The sequence below is a fragment of the Natrix helvetica genome (genome assembly GCF_964273705.1).
Source record: "Natrix helvetica genome assembly, chromosome: 5".
NCBI lineage: Eukaryota > Metazoa > Chordata > Lepidosauria > Squamata > Natricidae > Natrix > Natrix helvetica.
In genome coordinates, this window is record NC_138551.1 from 57,195,278 (window position 1) to 57,213,205 (window position 17,928).

Sequence of the window (17,928 nt, forward strand, 5' to 3'; positions counted from 1 at the left end):
TGGGGTCTCACTCTTCCTTGCTGAAGGCCCGATTGAAAGTCCAGGGAGACATGATTCACCAACAACAGCAGAGTGAGGCCCATCCAGATCTCAAGGGCAGATACTACTACAGAGCAGGTACATTCTGGGATCCTGAAAGATCATATTGTTTAATCCAAGGAATCCAGAGCATGACAGTCCTTCAGGATTGAATTGGACAGACAAACGTTATAGGAAACATATTGGACCTTAGGAAACCAGGCCTATACAAGTTAGGGCTTTATAGCTAATAACCAGAACTCTGACTTACATCCAGAAGCAAACTGGCAACTAGTGCTGCATGTGAAGCAGTGGCCCCTCCCTCCTTCCCTATCTCAACATATCCATTGATGTATTAATTTCCTTCTGGTGCCCTCTAGTGAACATATTTTAAGATTTTTTTTTATTAGAGTTGTAAATAAAGGAAGCTGCTCACAGGAAGGATTCTTATAATCAATTTCAAAGTGTTAATTCAAGTCCATATATACATTTAATACATTTAAAACTTTCTAAGATCAATATTTTAATTACTCTTTTGTGTATAATCCATTTTTGTAAAATTCTACCAAACCTTACACTCATACTTAAGATTTTTTCTTAAAGGATTGAAGAAGAAAAAAATCACCCGGTGAACATAATAAAACTTAGAGTTTCAATCTTTAAAAAACAATAAAAAAGTAAAATACTAAAAGTAAAAGTGAGGTTCAATCAAACTTTGAGTCCCTAAAGCCTACATTGATGGCTATGAGCTCAGCAATCTCTTGCAAATCTCACCTGTTTGGAAACTGATTGCAAATAACTCATAAAAACCAGCTGTCCAGAGCACTTACGGACAATCTCAAAATCTCATCTTTTTCCGGAAAGATTTTGGCAGTTCAGATCTACCATCCAGTTGCCATTTTCAGTTATAATGTCTTCCAGTTTTCAGACATCAGTACATCATTTCCTCACTGGAAATAAAACTGTAAGGCAGTTTTAGATTAGTAGAGTTTGTTTGTTTATAATTTGGAAGTAAGCATTAGCATGGCTTTATTACATAAATGAAAAACAAAAAGATTACATTACATTTTAGCAGACAAATTGAAGAGAGTTGTGTAACAGGATAAACCCCTCCATCTTGTTAATGTAAACATGCATGCTGCTTTCTTAGCTCTACATTACATGACTCCTTAATTAAAGTAAGTGTTTTTCTAGATTTAAGTGTGATTATGAAGCACTTATCACTTGTGGTTGGCATTAATTAGAATTTAAAGCTATGCGTAGTAATTATCTGCATATTGTGGCAATTCAGCAGAGGATGCAACATCTAGCAACATAATTTATAAGTCCTTCTGAAGAGCCTCCATTATAGTGCCATTGGCATAGTATTTATGCATATGGCACAGTACATATGGTAAAAGTCCTATAGCAGTGATGGCGAACCTTTTTTGGCTCGCGTGCCAAAAGCGGGGAGAGTGCAGGGGGGTCGTGCGTGGGCGTGCCACACCCATAATTCTATGCGCACAACCACAGCATGCATGCGTGCAAGACCAGCGCTCCCTCCCTCATTTGTGGTGTGCTTTTTTCGCCCTCCCCAGGCTCCAGAGGCTTTATAGTAGCTTGGGAGGGCGAAAACAGACTCCTCTGCCCCTGGAGGCCTTTCGGAGGCTTCAGGACCTTCCCTCAAGCCTCCGGACCACGAAAAACCCGCCCTAATGGCAAACCAGAAGTTCAGGAACAGACTTCCAGTTTGCTTGTAGGGCTGGTTTTAGCCCCACGGAGCCTGGCTCCAGAGGGCAAAAAATGACCTTATGAGCAAACAAGAAGTGACTTCCGGTTTGCTCGTAGGTCATTTTTTGTCTTCCGGAGCCTTCAAGGAAGCCTCCTGAAGCCTCTGGAGAGCTAAAACCAGCCCTACGAGCAAACCGGAAGAACTTCCGGTTTGCCATTAGGGTTGGTTTTTCGCGCTCCGGAGGCTTCAAGGAAGCCTCTGGAGGGCGAAAAATGACCTCAAAAGAAGGTTGAAGTCAGCTGCCCTGACAAATGCCCATTCAAAATTATGATAGAGTCCCCAAAAGCTACTTATGATCCGGTTTCAAAGATATGGTGGCTGCAGCAGTCAGCAGTTATTTGCCTTTACGACCAACCACAGGGATACTGCAGCAATCTCTCTCTTTCACACACACACACACACACACACACGCACGCACGCACGCACGCACACACACACACACCCTTAGAGTTGCCATGCAACTTGCTGGTATTTTTGTAATTTATTCTTCTAGTTCAGGGTTATCAAACTGGTGGCCATGGGTTGGATGCAACATGTGCAGGCCACACCCACCCCAGATTCGTAAATGGAAAAAAACATCGCAAAATATTACGTGATGACAACGTGACATGGTGAGCCCTTGTGGCTTTGCTCTTTAAGCTGTTAGCAAAACCTCCACTTGAGTGCAGCTACGTAAGAAAATACTAACTCCCAGGAGCAATGTTATACATAGCTATAAACTCTGATATTATTTAGCTTAATATGATATGGCATTCTACTCAATATGATTAGCTTTACCATGAACCATGTTACTATGGGGTTGATTAATATATCATAGTTTTAAAGTCCTGAGTTGCATTATGTATATCTGTGGTTAGTCTGTCAGTATAAGAGATTCCTTGTTGACTACATATTAGGATAATGGGCATTTTGACTATTACACTTGCTTGGGCAAGAAACTGGATGAATACTGGATGGATAAAGTAGAAATCAGAGGAAGAATATCACCATGGTCTAGCTGCTATACTCTAGCAGAACATGCCCATAGTGACCACGGGGTTAATCTGCTTGAAAAACAAAAAGACTGAGACAGGTTCTTCAATCAGTGACAGAACTTGAATTTGTCAGCAAATATGATTTTGATAAATTCATTTGGAACTAATTTGGACACTGCTCTGTTGTATTATAGATGTTGAGAAACCATTTCATAAACAGTGGTAAACCTGTGTTTGTTATAATGATAGGGTATAGCGGTGAATGCATGTGGATGCTGTAGAGTATCTTGCAGCTAGTAATAATTATTGTATTTTATAATCTGATGGATTCATTTCATTTTGAAGAATGTCTATGCTTATTTGTTTAGATTTATTAGTGAAGTGGTTCACATATCAAACTAAACCATAAAGTTCTTTGCTTTTAACATAGATGTTGTGTGTAGTCCAGTCATTATGGCTTCAAATTCATAGCTTGGTATGATTATATGCATAATTGTTGAAGTTATATTTAAAAATTCTTATTTCTTGAATAGTTTATTTTCTAGATTCAAATCCAATTATAGTATCTTACTTTTTCATTTCTTTTTTCTCTTTATAATTTTAAACATCAGTTGGAGCAAATGGAACTTGAAGTACGTGAAATCCCTCCACAGAGTCGAGCCATGTACAGCAGTAGAATGAAGAGCTACAAGCAAGAAATGGAAAAACTTGATACAGATTTTGTGAGTTAATTCATCTATGGAATTTTGAGAGAGGATTCATGAAGTATTTATTATAGTAAGCTTCACTTATAGCATTATCATTCTTCACTCTAATTAACATTTGATTGCTTCAGATATGATAGAAAGACAAAAAATAATAACTAATTAATTAAATTATTTATTGAATTTTATTGTAGATCCATTTTTGCCTAGGATCAGAAGTTTCCTCATCCAAATATAAATACAATCCTATGATTTTTTTACATATGTTCATATACACTATTATTAATAACGGGTGTATAGATTACAGAAATACTGAGCATTGTAAGCCAATTACCCACTTTTCTATTTTTATTATTTTAGGAAAATAATTATTATTATTTAGGAACATAAGTGAACCTTGCTTGTATATTAGTCGCTTCCCTGGGTTTTGCTTGATTCTTTTTAATACAATACTTAGAACTATTATTCTTAATGGTATAATTAAGTATAACTTTCAAGAATCTATTTAATAAAAAATAAAAATCTAAATAAGAATCTTATTTATTAGATAATGGAGATAATTTTTATTTAAATTAACACTTCATATTTTATAGCCTATAGAATTAAATAAAAGCTCTTTCATCAAGCATTCAGTAATTTTATTTAAGCAAACATTTTTTATTTTTTATTTATTTCTTAGATTTTTAGACCGCCCCCTCTCCCAACAAGGGACTCGTCTACTTGGCTGGTGGAAATCAATCAGTTTGTGATTACCTGTGCATTTCGTCTTTGTTGCCTAAATGTACAACCTTACTCTTTTCACCATTGAATTTCATACTATCTAATAAAATGAAATTCAATGGTGAAAAGAGTAAGGTTCTACATTTAGGCAACAAAAACGGAATGCACAGGTACAATATAGATGGTACCTTGCTTAGTAGTAGTAACTGTGAAAGGGATCTTGGAGTTCTAGTGGACAACCATTTAAATATGAGCCAGCAGTGTGCAGCAGCTGCCAAAAAAGCCAACACAGTTCTAGACTGCATCAACAGAGGGATAGAATCAAGATCACGTGAAGTGTTGATACCACTTTATAATGCTTTGGTAATGCCACATTTGGAATACTGCATTCAGTTCTGGTCGCCACGATGTGAAAAAGATGTAGTGACTCTGGAGAGAGTGCAGAGAAAAGCAACAAAGATGATTAGGGGACTGGAGACGAAAACATATGAAGAACGGTTGCAGGAACTGGGTATGTTTAGTTTAAGAGAAAGAAGGACTAGGGGAGACATGATAGCAGTGTTCCAATATCTCAGGGGTTGCCACAGAGAAGAAGGAGTCAAGCTGTTCTCCAAGACACCTGAGGGTAGAACAAGGGGCAATGGGTGGAAACTGATCAAGGAGAGAAGCAACTTGGAACTGAGGAGAAATTTCCTGACGATTAGAACAATTAATCAGTGGAACATCTTGCCTCCAGAAGTTGTGAATGCCCCAACACTGGAAGTCTTTAAGAAGATGCTGGATAGCCATTTGTCTGAAACGGTATAGGGTTTCCTGCCTAAGCAGGGGGTTGGACTAGAAGACCTCCAAGGTCCCTTCCAACTCTACTATTGTATTGTATTGTATTGTATAGTTTCCATCAGCCAAGCTTTCAGTTAAACTTCCTATATCTCAAACTGCGCTAACGAAGAAACTGATATAACATTGAGGCTGAAAAATGGCAAGGGATATTATCCACTTCTAGATTTAGGAGAGTGAAGCAACAGTGTTTATGGACTGTCCTATTCTTTCAAGATTGCAACTGCATTTCAAGATGCATTTCAAGAGAATTCATTTGTCAGTTGCAAATGTATTTTAATCATATAGCCAATACCAAAGTCTTAGGCAAAATATAATTTTAAATAGTACAAGTAATCATTTGAGTTACAAGCAGTTCTTCTGGATTGTTTCTCTAATAATCTGAAACTTAAATTGTGAATAACTGTAGATATTTTTGTTATCCAAAAATATGAAGAAAACTCTAAGGTTGGACTTCAGAAATATGATTGTGACTTGCACTATGAATCGTGAATGTGGTACAGTAAATGAAGGCAGCCACAACGATATAGAGCTATATATAAAAGGCTATACAGTATTTGTGACATCATAATTTATAAAAAAGAAAAAAGAAGAGGAAAGAGCAAACAACACGGTGTTCAGAAAGTGAATAGTAATTAATGCAGAGTTGTTCTTGTAATGTTAGAACTCTGAGTCATTTGAGCAAGCCAAAGATATTTCACTTAGTTTAAAGAAAGGGCTGCTTTATACTGTGTGTGCCTCTAAAATTACTACTGTATTATTTACTTATTACCAATGGGTGTGATTTTAGATGTCACTACAGAGGACAAAAATACCAATAGCTACTATAGAATGATATTGATTGTTGCTTGGGCATACAAATAGAGAGGGATGGAATCAGACTCACAGACTGTTTATGGGCTGTTTATGGGCTGTTTATGGGCTTCCTGTTGTCAACAATGTAGGTCTTGGCATAATCTGGCATGGTTGTTTTTATGTTTTTAATTATGGATATTATCCTGTCTTTTATTTGAGAAATGATTTTAGTCATTTCTATTATAGCCCAGATAAAAAAAAATTAATCAGATTCAAGAGAGTTCTGATTGCCATAGTTTGTAATTTATCAATGTCTAGTTTGCACAGGTAAAAGGATTACATATTCTAATACTTTTCTTAATTCAGATCTTCTGCCACTGTGCTTGGTTGAAATTTCCTCCTAGGAGAGATAAAGCTCAGGTGTTAAATTTTGTTATCTATTACTTTTTTCGTGCACTTTAGCAAGAGCCAGTTACATAGAACAATGTAATATTTTAACTGTCTTAATTTATGATTCACTTTGTTCAAAGTGTGGTTAAATATTTATGCCAACAGTCTTGACCAATTATTGTCACATAGTTTAACATGGCATAGTGTGTCTCATACCTGATTTTTAGATTTGCCATGGATTCCAGGCTTCTACTGCAACACTAGCAAGATGTGAAGGTTACAATAATCATTCAAACAAGTCACTTATTTGAGATGATTACTGTATTTTTGGAGTATAAGACGCACCGGAATATAAGATGCACCAAGGTTTTGAAGAGGCAAATAAAAAAAAAGTTTTTGCACTCTGCAAACCTCCCCAAAATGGCCCATTTTTCGCAAAAATGGGCCCATTTTTCCTCACCAAAAAGGGCATGAATAGCCCTTAGGAGGCTTGTAGAGTCTCCTGGGAGTGCCCCCCCAAAACAAGCAAAAAAGGCCCACTTTTTGTGATAACAGACCCATTTTTGTCATGGATAGCCTTATGGAAGCTTATAGAGTGCTCCTGGGGGCTGGGGAGGAGGCAAAATTGGGCAAAATTGAGCAAAAAGCGGCCCATTTTCTGCTCATTTCTGCCTTCCCCAGCCCCCAGGAGCTCTCTGAAAGACAACATAAAGCTATGCATGGCCATTTTGGTGAAGGGGGCGTGTTTCAGCAGGCAAAAAAATGCTGTATTCAGTGTATAAGACGCACCCAGATTTTCAGCCTCTTTTGAGGGAAAAAGGTGCGTCTTATACTCCGAAAAATACGGTACATAAAATCATATTGGAAAACAATTAGTTTGTCTGATTTCTATGCATTCTGTATTAACCATTTGAATTATGAAATCACAAATGGTCCTCAGTAAGAAAGTGTAGGTGATCTCTAAATGTAGTTACAAGAAACCTCATATAGCTTCATAGCCATGTTAATTTTACAAAACAAAACAAGCACAAAAGAGAACACATAGGTAGTTCTTGACATACGAACACAATTGAGCCCAAAATTTCCATTGCTAAGCAAGATGTGTGTTAAGTGCACCATTTTATGACCTTGCTTGTTTTATTTGACTTATTTACTTGACATACTTACTTATTATTGAATGAATAACTGCAGTTGTTGGGTTAGTAACATGATTGTTAAGGGAATCTGGCTTTCCCACTGACTTTGCTTGTGAGAAAGTGGCAAAAAATGATCACATGCCTGCAACTGTCATAAATATGTGCCAGATGCCAAGCTGCAACTGTCATGTGAAAAACAGTTGTAAGTCATTTTTTTCAGTGCCTTTGTAACTTCAAATGGTCACTAACAAAATGTTGTAAGTGGAAGACTATCTATATTTGTCTAGAAGTATGTTTAAAACCATGTATGTAAGTTTTATTGTAAAAATCCTTAGATTCTATGTTGAAGGAACAATAAGAGCAGAGTTTTATTGATACTATTTTGCTTCATCTTTTTAGACTTTTGAGAACTTTGTTAACAAGTTGATACTGACAGGATTGTTTTACTGAAGGTATTATGCAACTTATGAGTAAAGTTTATTGTTAAGCACATTTTTAAAGTGTCAGTTTTAAACAGCAGGAAAAGTTAACAAATTTTCTGTATATAGTTAGCTCTATCTTGTGGTCAAACATGGAGTTGCAGTACGTGATTATGTTGGCAGCAAAAAATTATCTAAATAATCTTAAAAGCAATATTAACAGCCAGGAATTACTCTGGTAAGACCATTCTTTTCTTTTCTTCACCTGCCCTTTCCCCCAAAATCCTGAATTCCTGATTTTCAGAAACTAGACATTTTAAGAAGCAGTAACACACACACACACTTTTAACTAATTGCAATGGTTTGTCAAGTTTTCTATGTGTAACTCTTTACACTTTAATTCTTTGTTGCTATCTACCAATAGTCTACATTTTTGTAGCCAAGATTTGTAGTCCTAGATAATGTGTAGTTAGTGTATTTGTTTGTAATTTTTTTTTTATTTTAGAGCTATAAAACTAGACCTGCAAAAATGACTCACCTGTTACTGTAATCAATGTCCTACCTATTCCTAAGGTATAAGCAATATAAATTTTGCATTTAGTAGCCATATTGAAATTATAAGCCTATAACTTAGATCAGTGATGGCGAACCTATGGCACGCGTGCCACAGGTGACACGCAGAGCCATTTGTCAGGGCACGCGAGGCGCTGCCCTGTCAGCTGGCCAGCGCCCATGCGCACTCTGGCCAGCTGAGTTCACCCTTTTTTAAAGCCATTTTTCGCCCTCCCTAGGCTCCAGAGGCTTCATAGGAGCCTGGGGAGGACGAAAACAGCTACCCCCCCGGGAGCCTTCTGGGGGCGTCAGGGAACCTCTGGACAGTCCTTGAAGCCTTCGGAGCATTCAAAACGATCCTCCGAGCAAACCGGAAGTGACTTCCGGTTTGCTCGGAGGGTTGTTTTGAGCGCTCCGAAGGCTTCAGGGACCATCCGGAGATTTCCCTGAAGCCTTCGGAATGCTTAAAACGACCCTCCGAGCAAACCGGAAGTCACCGGTATGCCTATAGAGCCCAGATAGTCAGACAGACAACTAAAGCTTGCAAAGACCCAGTGTTCTCCATTTTGTTGCACAACTTTTGGAGATGACTTTCAGATTTTAATTTTTGTTTGCTTTGTTCTTCTGCTTTTCCGCCTGTAGTCAAGGTAAAATAGATAGATTTTGGAGAGTTTAGTTTTAGCACCTAATTGTGGTGAGGATTGGGGTGGGGGAAGATCAACAAATCTGTCCCTCTCAGCTTTTAAAAATTCTGTTTATTTAACTAATGTGGTTTTTGTGGGTGAGGGAATTAATCAAGGAAAATTTTTTAGGAAGCTCATCCTGAAGCTGTCCCAAAGCCTAGCCAGAGGTAGGAGGGAGAGCTTTGCAGTCTCCCAATGACCAGATGATCGGCGGTGGGCTGATTGGCACAGAAAGCTCTGAAAGCATCCACCATTTCTGTAAGGAAGGCATGAGGTGCAGGCCCATGTGCTGCAGGGTAGGATGAGAGGAAGAGAGATGAGGGCACGCTCCAGCATCTCCGTGGTCTGTCATAAGGGTGAGTGATGTGTTGGTAATTCAGCTGTCGTAAATTTGAAACAGGGTCATATATAGTTTTGGGTATTGGTCATAACTTTGAACTTTCATTAAGTGACCAGTCATTTCTCAAGGACTACCTGTACTTCCTTTTCTTATGTCAGAAGGCACATATTACCAATTTTCCAGACAAAGGATAAGACACATCAGACTCAAAAGAGGAGTATATTTTTTAGTAGAGTGTTGAAATGAAGGCTTCTTGTGCTTTCTGAACTTGGTTGTTTTCTTGCAGATGATTCATTACCCCAAACTAGTTTGTAGTGCACTGGATATATGAGAGGCTAAGGGAAACTTCAATCAGAACTTATAAACTCTATTACTATAACATATGTATCTATATCTATATCTATAGTTGCAATCAAACCTGTGGCATTCTGTTCTTGGTGTAGCCTTGGTGTACTTTGAAGGACTGACATCAATCTTGAAAGCATTATTGTGTTTTCCCTTTTCTTCCTCAGAAGTTGGAAAACAGCCAGCTGAATTTCTTCCTAATGTTTTTTTTCTTACCATACTTAAAATATATTTTTGTACATGTTGTGTACATATAAACAGTCAGCATAACTCCTTTCGTCCATGCACTAATGGTTTTATTTAGCTTGGTAATAAGCGTATGCGGGAAGAGAAATAAGTTTAGAGAACACTAAAAACTCAATAATTCAACCTCAAGTTACAGGTTTTTCACTATGGATCTCAGCAAAGAATTTGATAAAACTCTCTTTAACATACTGATAGGCAAGCTGGTTAAGGGTCAGATTACATTACAATTAATTTGAGAACAAATTTCAATTGAAAATTGGAAAATCTTTCTGACAACAAAAGCAGCTAGACCAATTATATGGAGATGGTGGTTCCTGTACACAATATATTTTGAAATGGACAGCCAACTGTCTGGGATGCTGCAATTTAGATTAAGCAGAGGGTTGGGATAAACAGTCTAATCAGCTTAGGAGAAATTGAGCCAATAAAGATAACTAGCTAAAATTCAGTGGTATATCCAGATTCCTGGAAATTGTATTCTTTTACACAAGAAAATATTTAATTTCTTCTTCTTCAGTGTACTTACGACAGAAAATAGTTACGTCTAAAACTCATCATAATGAAGAGATCTCATAAAGAATATGAAAGACAATTTATCAGTCTTAATTAATAATTAACCTTTGAGGTTATAGATGTTTAAATCAAGATTCCTGAGAGACAGGATTCCTGAGAGACAAGATTCCTGAGAGACAGGATCAGATTAAGCTCTTGTTCTTAAAAATTCACCAGTCCTGTACTGACTTTCTTCTGAGTCTTAAAGATTCTTGGTGTATGCCAAACTGAGTTATTGAGGAAACATTTAATACATTTAAAAAAGAAAATGAAGTTTGTTAAGTCATACTGCACTCATCCAAATGATATTCCCCACGGTAAATTTCTTTCTGATTATGTGAATATTTCAGGAACTTGGATCATATATCATTTTGTCATCATATATTTTAACTATGACTTGTTGAATAAATGAAATTATTTCACTGCTCCTTTTAGAGTAAAACATAAACAATGGCAACCAAGCTGCTAAAGCTGAATCCATATATCACGAACAAAGCATAATACAGTCCCTGGTGGCACAGTGGTTAGAATGTAGTATTGCAGGCAAACTCTGCCCATAGCCGGGACTTCGATCCTGATTTGGGCTTGAGCTCGACTCAGTCTTCCAGTCTTCCAAGGTCAGTAAAATGAGGATCCAGATTGTTGGGGAGTAATGCGCTGACTCCGTAAACTGCTCAGAGTGTCCTGTAAAACATATAGAGTGGTATATAAGTCGAAGTGCTATCGCTATCACTTCATAGCAATATACTTTAACCCAGCCAAGGCTAATGGGAAATTTGGTTCCACTAAAAACACAAAGGTGGCAAAATCTACTTGATTGATTGATTTTGTTTTGTGGTTTTGCTTTTGTTTTACAAAGACTGGTTGAATACAAAAAGTGGAAGATGAAGAAAGGCCCAAGGAAACAGTGAAAAGTAGTTCCTCTGCTTTGGAACATTTTAAAGTATAATTAGCAAAATTAAGCAATGCATCATGACCTTACACTTTATGAACACATCATTTAGTGATGGAAATTCTGGTCCCAACTGTCATCCCAACTGCCACCTGTGGATTCTCTGTATATGCCTAGTGATTTGAAAATTCCTTGTAGGTTTGTATAGACAAGGAAAAATTACAAGAAGTAAGTAGTAAGGATAAGTGCTTTCTTGAAAATATTCTTTGAGATACAGATATCTGTTTGATCAGTTTTTTCATCTGATTACATTATTAATCTTCTTGGTGGTCCACTGGAAATTTTTATTCTGAACTTGTCCAAGCAATATATTCTGTTGAACCTTGACTACAGTCTTTCATGAGATTTCATGAGATTCATCCCTATAAGGATGGGTACAAATAGGTAAACGGTTTTAAGGGCTACAGCAAAAATGAATAATTTTTTTAAAAAGTAAAAATTGAGCTGCCCATCTGAAGAACTACTTCACGTTGACTTTTATGTTCACTTTTGAAAATTGTGAGTACCTGAGTGTCCTTATCAGTTTATATAGATTAAAACAAGAAAGAAAAACTTGTTTCATCATTTAATGGTGTCACTAAATCCTACAGAGCTATCAGAATAGATTAGGGCAATTAGGGCATGTGACAGAAGAATAGCAAAATAATAAAAACATAAATATATTTTTACATCAGTTCTTTTTTAAAAAAAACTTCTGCTGGAGTTTAATCTTTTTCTCCAAAGTCAATGATTCAAATTTGGACTGTGCTTGCAAAGAAGATTTACTGCTAAAAGGGGGAAATTTAAAATTGAAGAATTACAAAGCTATCTTTTTATCTTGATTTTTGAATAACAACACTAGATGGCACTGTTTGTTTGCAAAGTGAGTTAAGAGCATGGGTTTTTTGTGTGTGGTAGTAAATGAAATTATTATTTCATGAATAAAATATTTCTGGTGGGATTTGCATTTCTATATTGGCTGAAGATACTGTGTTGAATGTTTTATTAACCAGCCCAGTGCAACTGTCAGCCTATTAAAGAGATCCAATGGACCCTGTTTAGCTAAATAAACTAAGTAAATCCAATTCGTCAAATTGTGTTCCTGGCTGTTTATTTTCCATTCTTTTGATGTACAGTTTATTTTAAGTTAGAGCCACACAGATTTAAAAATTAATGGGAAAATAGAAGTTAGGGTTTGGAACATGAAGAAACTAATTGTCCCAGAAAAAAAAAGCTTTTCTTCTAAAATATAATTGTTTCGAAAAAATGAACTTCTATACTGAGGTGATTATGCATCCTATGCAATAATCGGTTTAGAAAAAAACCAATTAACTTTTATAAAAATCAGATAGAACCCAAATATTCTGGAAATCACAGCACATAGTTAAACATTGTTGCAAAAATTCTCTATCCTACTTTGCAAAATGATGGGATGGTTTACTTAAAATGTTAACAATTGAATCATTGAATCTATTCATCGTTGTAAGAATATAATTACAGATTTGGATGAAAATCTTTACTTTGTTTGCTCTCACAACAATCCTGGTATATTACTATTCTCATTTTACTATAAGAATTTAAGAAATCAAAGTTTTCTTTTAGTGGAGTTTTTCTCTTGAAGATTTCATAGGGATATTTAGGCAGTTTCCTTGATAATTTTCTTGGCATTGATTTGCCATTACCTTTTTCTGGGATGATTTACCTGTATAGCCTGTACTCCTCAAATTCATCGTATGATCATACTTAAATCATTCCCATATTCAGGAATCTAGAACTCATATACATCTAAATTGTTGCCAGCAAATTCGGTTTGCAGGCAAGGAGACACCAGTTTGGTACTTACAAAGATGTGTAATCTATTAGTTTTTGGAACTAACCAATGAAGTTTAGAACTAACACCAGCCATATAGCAAATTTGATGGCCATAATTAGTTATCTAATTTTCTTTTATTCCTTTTGAATATTAATTGGCATATTAAAGTTGCAGTGACTTTCGTTTATTTCTTTATGAAATTTGATTTGAAGGTTGAGTAGTAAGAAGAATCATGTCATAATTATTTCTTTATGCTTTTGATTCAGATTCATTACTATTATTTGTCTAATCTAATGTTGGTGTCAATTTGAACATGTTTGGTTAGTTACCATAATGTTGCCAGAGTTTATATAATCATATATATGGAGATACTGAATCACGTAGCCTATTGGACAAAATATTTTAGGGGAAGAGTTCACATTTTGAAATCACCGTGGAAAAGAGCAAAAACATAGGGTTAGTTTGTATAAATTAGATCAATTTCTCCATCAATTGATAGATAAGATCATTGCCTAATCAAGTTTCTGTTGGAACTAAAACAACGCACTGAGGGCAATTTTGCAGGGCAACGATAGAGTTAAAACTGCTCACAAAATTCACCTCCTCCCGTTGACCCAGTTGTAAGTGATAATTTTATGATTGATTAGGAAGGGATTCTTTCTTTTTTGATTCTTATAGTTCAGTTTTGATTAACCTTTTTGTCATCACGTGTCCAAAGCCCCTGTGTGCATGTGTGACAGCACACACACGTGAACACACCTGTAATGCAGTGCATGCATGAACCCCCGTGCCCCCTGCTTCCCTGCGCATGTGCATATGTGCCCCCCATGTGCCTCACCCCTGCACATGTGCACATTACCCCCATGCTCCCCCACCCTCCTGCACATGCATGTGTGCCCTGTTTTGGGCCTAGCAGGCCTCCCTGCAGCCTCCTGGGACCAAAAATGGGCATGCGCAGCAGAGATCTGAAAATCAGCTGGCCGGCAGGAGGCATGCGCGAATGCATGGTGGAACTGAGCTGGGGTGACAGCTCGTATGCCCGCAAAGAGGGCTCCACATGCCACTTACGGCATGCATGCCATAGGTTCGTCATCCCGGTTATAGTTATTCTTAATTATAATAATAATAATTTATTTATTTGGTCACATTATATAGCAATAGAAAGCATTGAGCCTTTAGTTACGCAAGACCTATTTTAAATTCTTTTCTGATATAGATTCTCTCTTGGTGAATTAAAGTATCAACAAAATTATTAAAATTATATCTGAGTAAGGGTTGTGTGTTTGTGTGTGTGTGTGTGTGTGTGTATGTTTAATTGGAGTCAACAAAATGAATTGATAGAATACACTTGTATTTGATTTAGTCTCTTGAACCACATTAACAATGAGGAGTTGTCTTTTTATTTATTTCTCACATTTATATGGTCGCCTATCTCACAAAAAGCAATTCTGGGCAATGTAGAATAACCAATAACACAAATATACACAATATAAACGTAAAGTATTATTAAAAATAAGAAGCATTAAAAATTAAAAATGTACCGACCACCTGGAGAAAGTAAGAAAATGTCTCTGGTTCGCTGAGGCTCCAGCTCTGGTGACACAGCTAGGTGTTGAGGGGGGTTGAAGACAACGATGGAACTCATTTAACTTCAGTGAGAAGTTAAAGTATGTCTGTTATTTGTTTATTGTGTTTTAAATGGGTTTAACATTAAAAATACTGGTTTTAGTTACATACATCCTTAATATTCTGGATTTTAAGCAGAATCTGTAAAATTGTGATTTTAATATTATTATTATGACATAGTGCCTACTGCTTAAGACATCCAGATATACCAGCAAAGCAGAAATAATGTGTTAGTATGCTGTTCCGCTTGTTTTGTATATTCGTTACTTGAGATGGAAATTTAAAACATATGCATTCTAACTGATTTACATGCTGTATTTCCCATACATAGTTAGAATTATATGCTATGCTACTGTTTTTACTGGTACATTTGCACTAATGATTGAACTTATGTTTCTTGTGGAATATATACATAATTTAGTTCTTTTGACCAATGCATCCCAGAAAACATGTTGTTTCATTATAACATTCTTGTCAAATTAAAATTTAGAGAGTGTAAATTCACTCAGACTATCCAGTTTCATGACTGGGTCTTAAGGAAGAATTAGTTTCCAAAATTCAACAACCCAAAATTTACTGTATATTGAGATTTGTCAAAACTGAACTCCAATATTGTGTAAGCAATCTTCTGTTAACACAAAAAGATTTTTCTCTTCTGTTTTCTGTCCTACAACTGTGGGTACTCCCTAAACTTCACCCAATCATTCAGAAGTAATTTACATACCAATCTTTGCCATGAAATTACATTTTTAAACAAAAGTACAGCTAGAATACTTTTATTCAGCTAAGGCTATCCTTATACAGCACATATTAATATTAGCATGGATGTTATCATTGTGCTAAACACATATGGTACTTGGTTTTTGGGGATGAATTTTATCCTGTGTTATATAAACAATCTACCAGAATAAACTATATAGTGGAAGCTTATGCTTACCTGGATAAAATGAAATGAATTATGAAAACAGTGAAATGTAATATACTGTATTTCAAGGTTGTTTTTTCCACCTAAATTTCAATGTTGGCCATATGAACTCACTGTATGTTATTTCTGAAATATGATGCCTAGAAATGAGTTATAATTTACAGTATATTTCATTATTTAAATTATTTCAAACAAATTCTTAAAATAAATGCCCAAGCAGGGAGCAAAATAACTAAGTTTATGCTATTTTGTACTCAATTTAATATCTGGATGTATAATTGAAAATGGTAGTTTTCAAACTAAAAAAATAACAAATAACTTTAAAGTTGCAATCACAGCACCATACACAAAAGTGAATGTTTTAATTGAAGATTAGTATTGTTTACAAAAAAGTAGAAATGGATTCTTCATTTTTAATATATTCAAGAATAAAGTGTACCTTCTAATTTTGTTCTCAAAAGTATTTCTTATTTGACCATTATCTTTTCCTTGTTAACTGGAGTGTTAGGTTGTTCTTCAAAATCAGTCCAAAAAGGAAAACATGTAACTTATCTATTGACAAAAATCTAATTTCACGTGGAAACTGCAGAATATTTTAATACGTTTTTGACATTTTTCTGTAGTCTTTATTTACCTTATCAATACCTGTGTTGACATATGACTGTCATCTCTTTAAATTAAACTAAACCAATAAATTATACATGTTGTGCTTACACCTGATGAAAGCTGACGTTTTGGAGAAGTGTTAAAATATACTGACAGTTCTTGTTCGTAAGCTCCTTTGGTAAATATGTAGATGACATCTTTAGATATTGTTTGTATATGGGCTGATAGGCAGGAAACCTTGACATTGTAACAAATGCAAATGCCAACCCCATAATTTACCATTTCTCTGTTGGAAGAGATGTTACTTTTAAATTACATGCTTCAAAAACTTTTAAAAGTTTTTTTAAGGTGTTATCATTGATTTTTCATGTGTTTAGAAAATAGTGCAGAAACAAGAACAAATTTGCACTTAAGAGCATCTCTTTAGGACTCCTATTTAAATCACTGTAGTGCTTCAATATTACTCCCTCTCCATCTAATTCTGCTTCTTATCTGAAAAATCTTTTTGTGTTTTGTTCAGTGGATCTGTGCTTCCTAGAAATGTGTACTTTAGAAATACAAACATGCAAGGGTTTCTCTCTCTCTCAGGATTGTGCTAGAAAAGTTTTCTGAATATACTATAACTAAAATTAAACTAAATGTCCTGAATCCAGTAGTTATGAAATTGTCATAATGTGTTTCTTGGAGGATATACTGTACCATTTGGGAATAAGCTATTTTTCTTCGTACACATGATTAGGTTCCCCTCCCCCTTGAAGGTGTACCCATTTATCTACTCACAACAGTGCATGCTTTTGAACTTATAGGTGGGCAGGAGCTAGGGATCGAGTGACAGGGGCTCACTCCGTCTCTTGGAGCTTGGCTTGAACCCCTGGAGTGCAGACTATTTCTGGCAGTTCCAGCATTACTAAGCCTCTGCATCATGTTTTGGACCTGAAATAAAGTTATCTGGACATAATAGAGTCACATGATTTAAGTAGTCATTCTGCAGTAGGAAGAAGTATAAGTTATTTCCAGTAGGGAACCTAGAGTATCCTTGTAGCAGTTACTGTGCAATGCTAGTTAAATTGTACTTTATGGGAATGTAAAATTTAGTAATAATAATTACCAGGTTGAAAAGAAATTCAACTTACAGATTTTTTTTTCATTTTGGTATAAACCCCAGAATTGTTGAAATTAACATTTCCAACAATTTTTAGAGAAGGAACTGTTCAATCAATACCAGAGCAATTTATTTAATCATCCAACTATTCACTTGTTTAGCTTCTGAGCAATATTTCAACAAACATTTGTTAAAAAAAGCAGCCAATGCTCCAATTTACTTCTTTAGGAAAATGGTTCAAAACATGTAAATGTTTTAAACAATAAAATCTTAATTCTGATCCCTATATGCACTCAGCAAAATGTTGCTATGCCTACGATTATGGCCATATGAAATGTCCTGAACTGAGATTGAGACCCCTAATCCCACTGCAAGCAGGTAGGTGTTATTTACTTCCTGCTTTTATATGTTGAATTCATTGAGTAGTATTACTGATTTTGTAA

The 17,928-nt window shown here is 35.8% G+C and overlaps 1 protein-coding gene across 4 annotated transcripts in view; it reads left to right on the forward strand.

The window, feature by feature from the left end:
• The window catches only part of VTI1A (vesicle transport through interaction with t-SNAREs 1A), a 205,989-nt gene that overhangs the window by 6,797 nt on the left and 181,264 nt on the right, over positions 1-17,928 (forward strand). For all 4 annotated transcript variants that reach the window (XM_081955441.1, XM_081955439.1, XM_081955442.1 and 1 more), the window contains exon 3: positions 3,375-3,485. In XM_081955441.1, the coding sequence (XP_081811567.1) occupies positions 3,375-3,485 (111 nt within the window). The remainder of the gene's footprint in view (positions 1-3,374; positions 3,486-17,928) is intronic.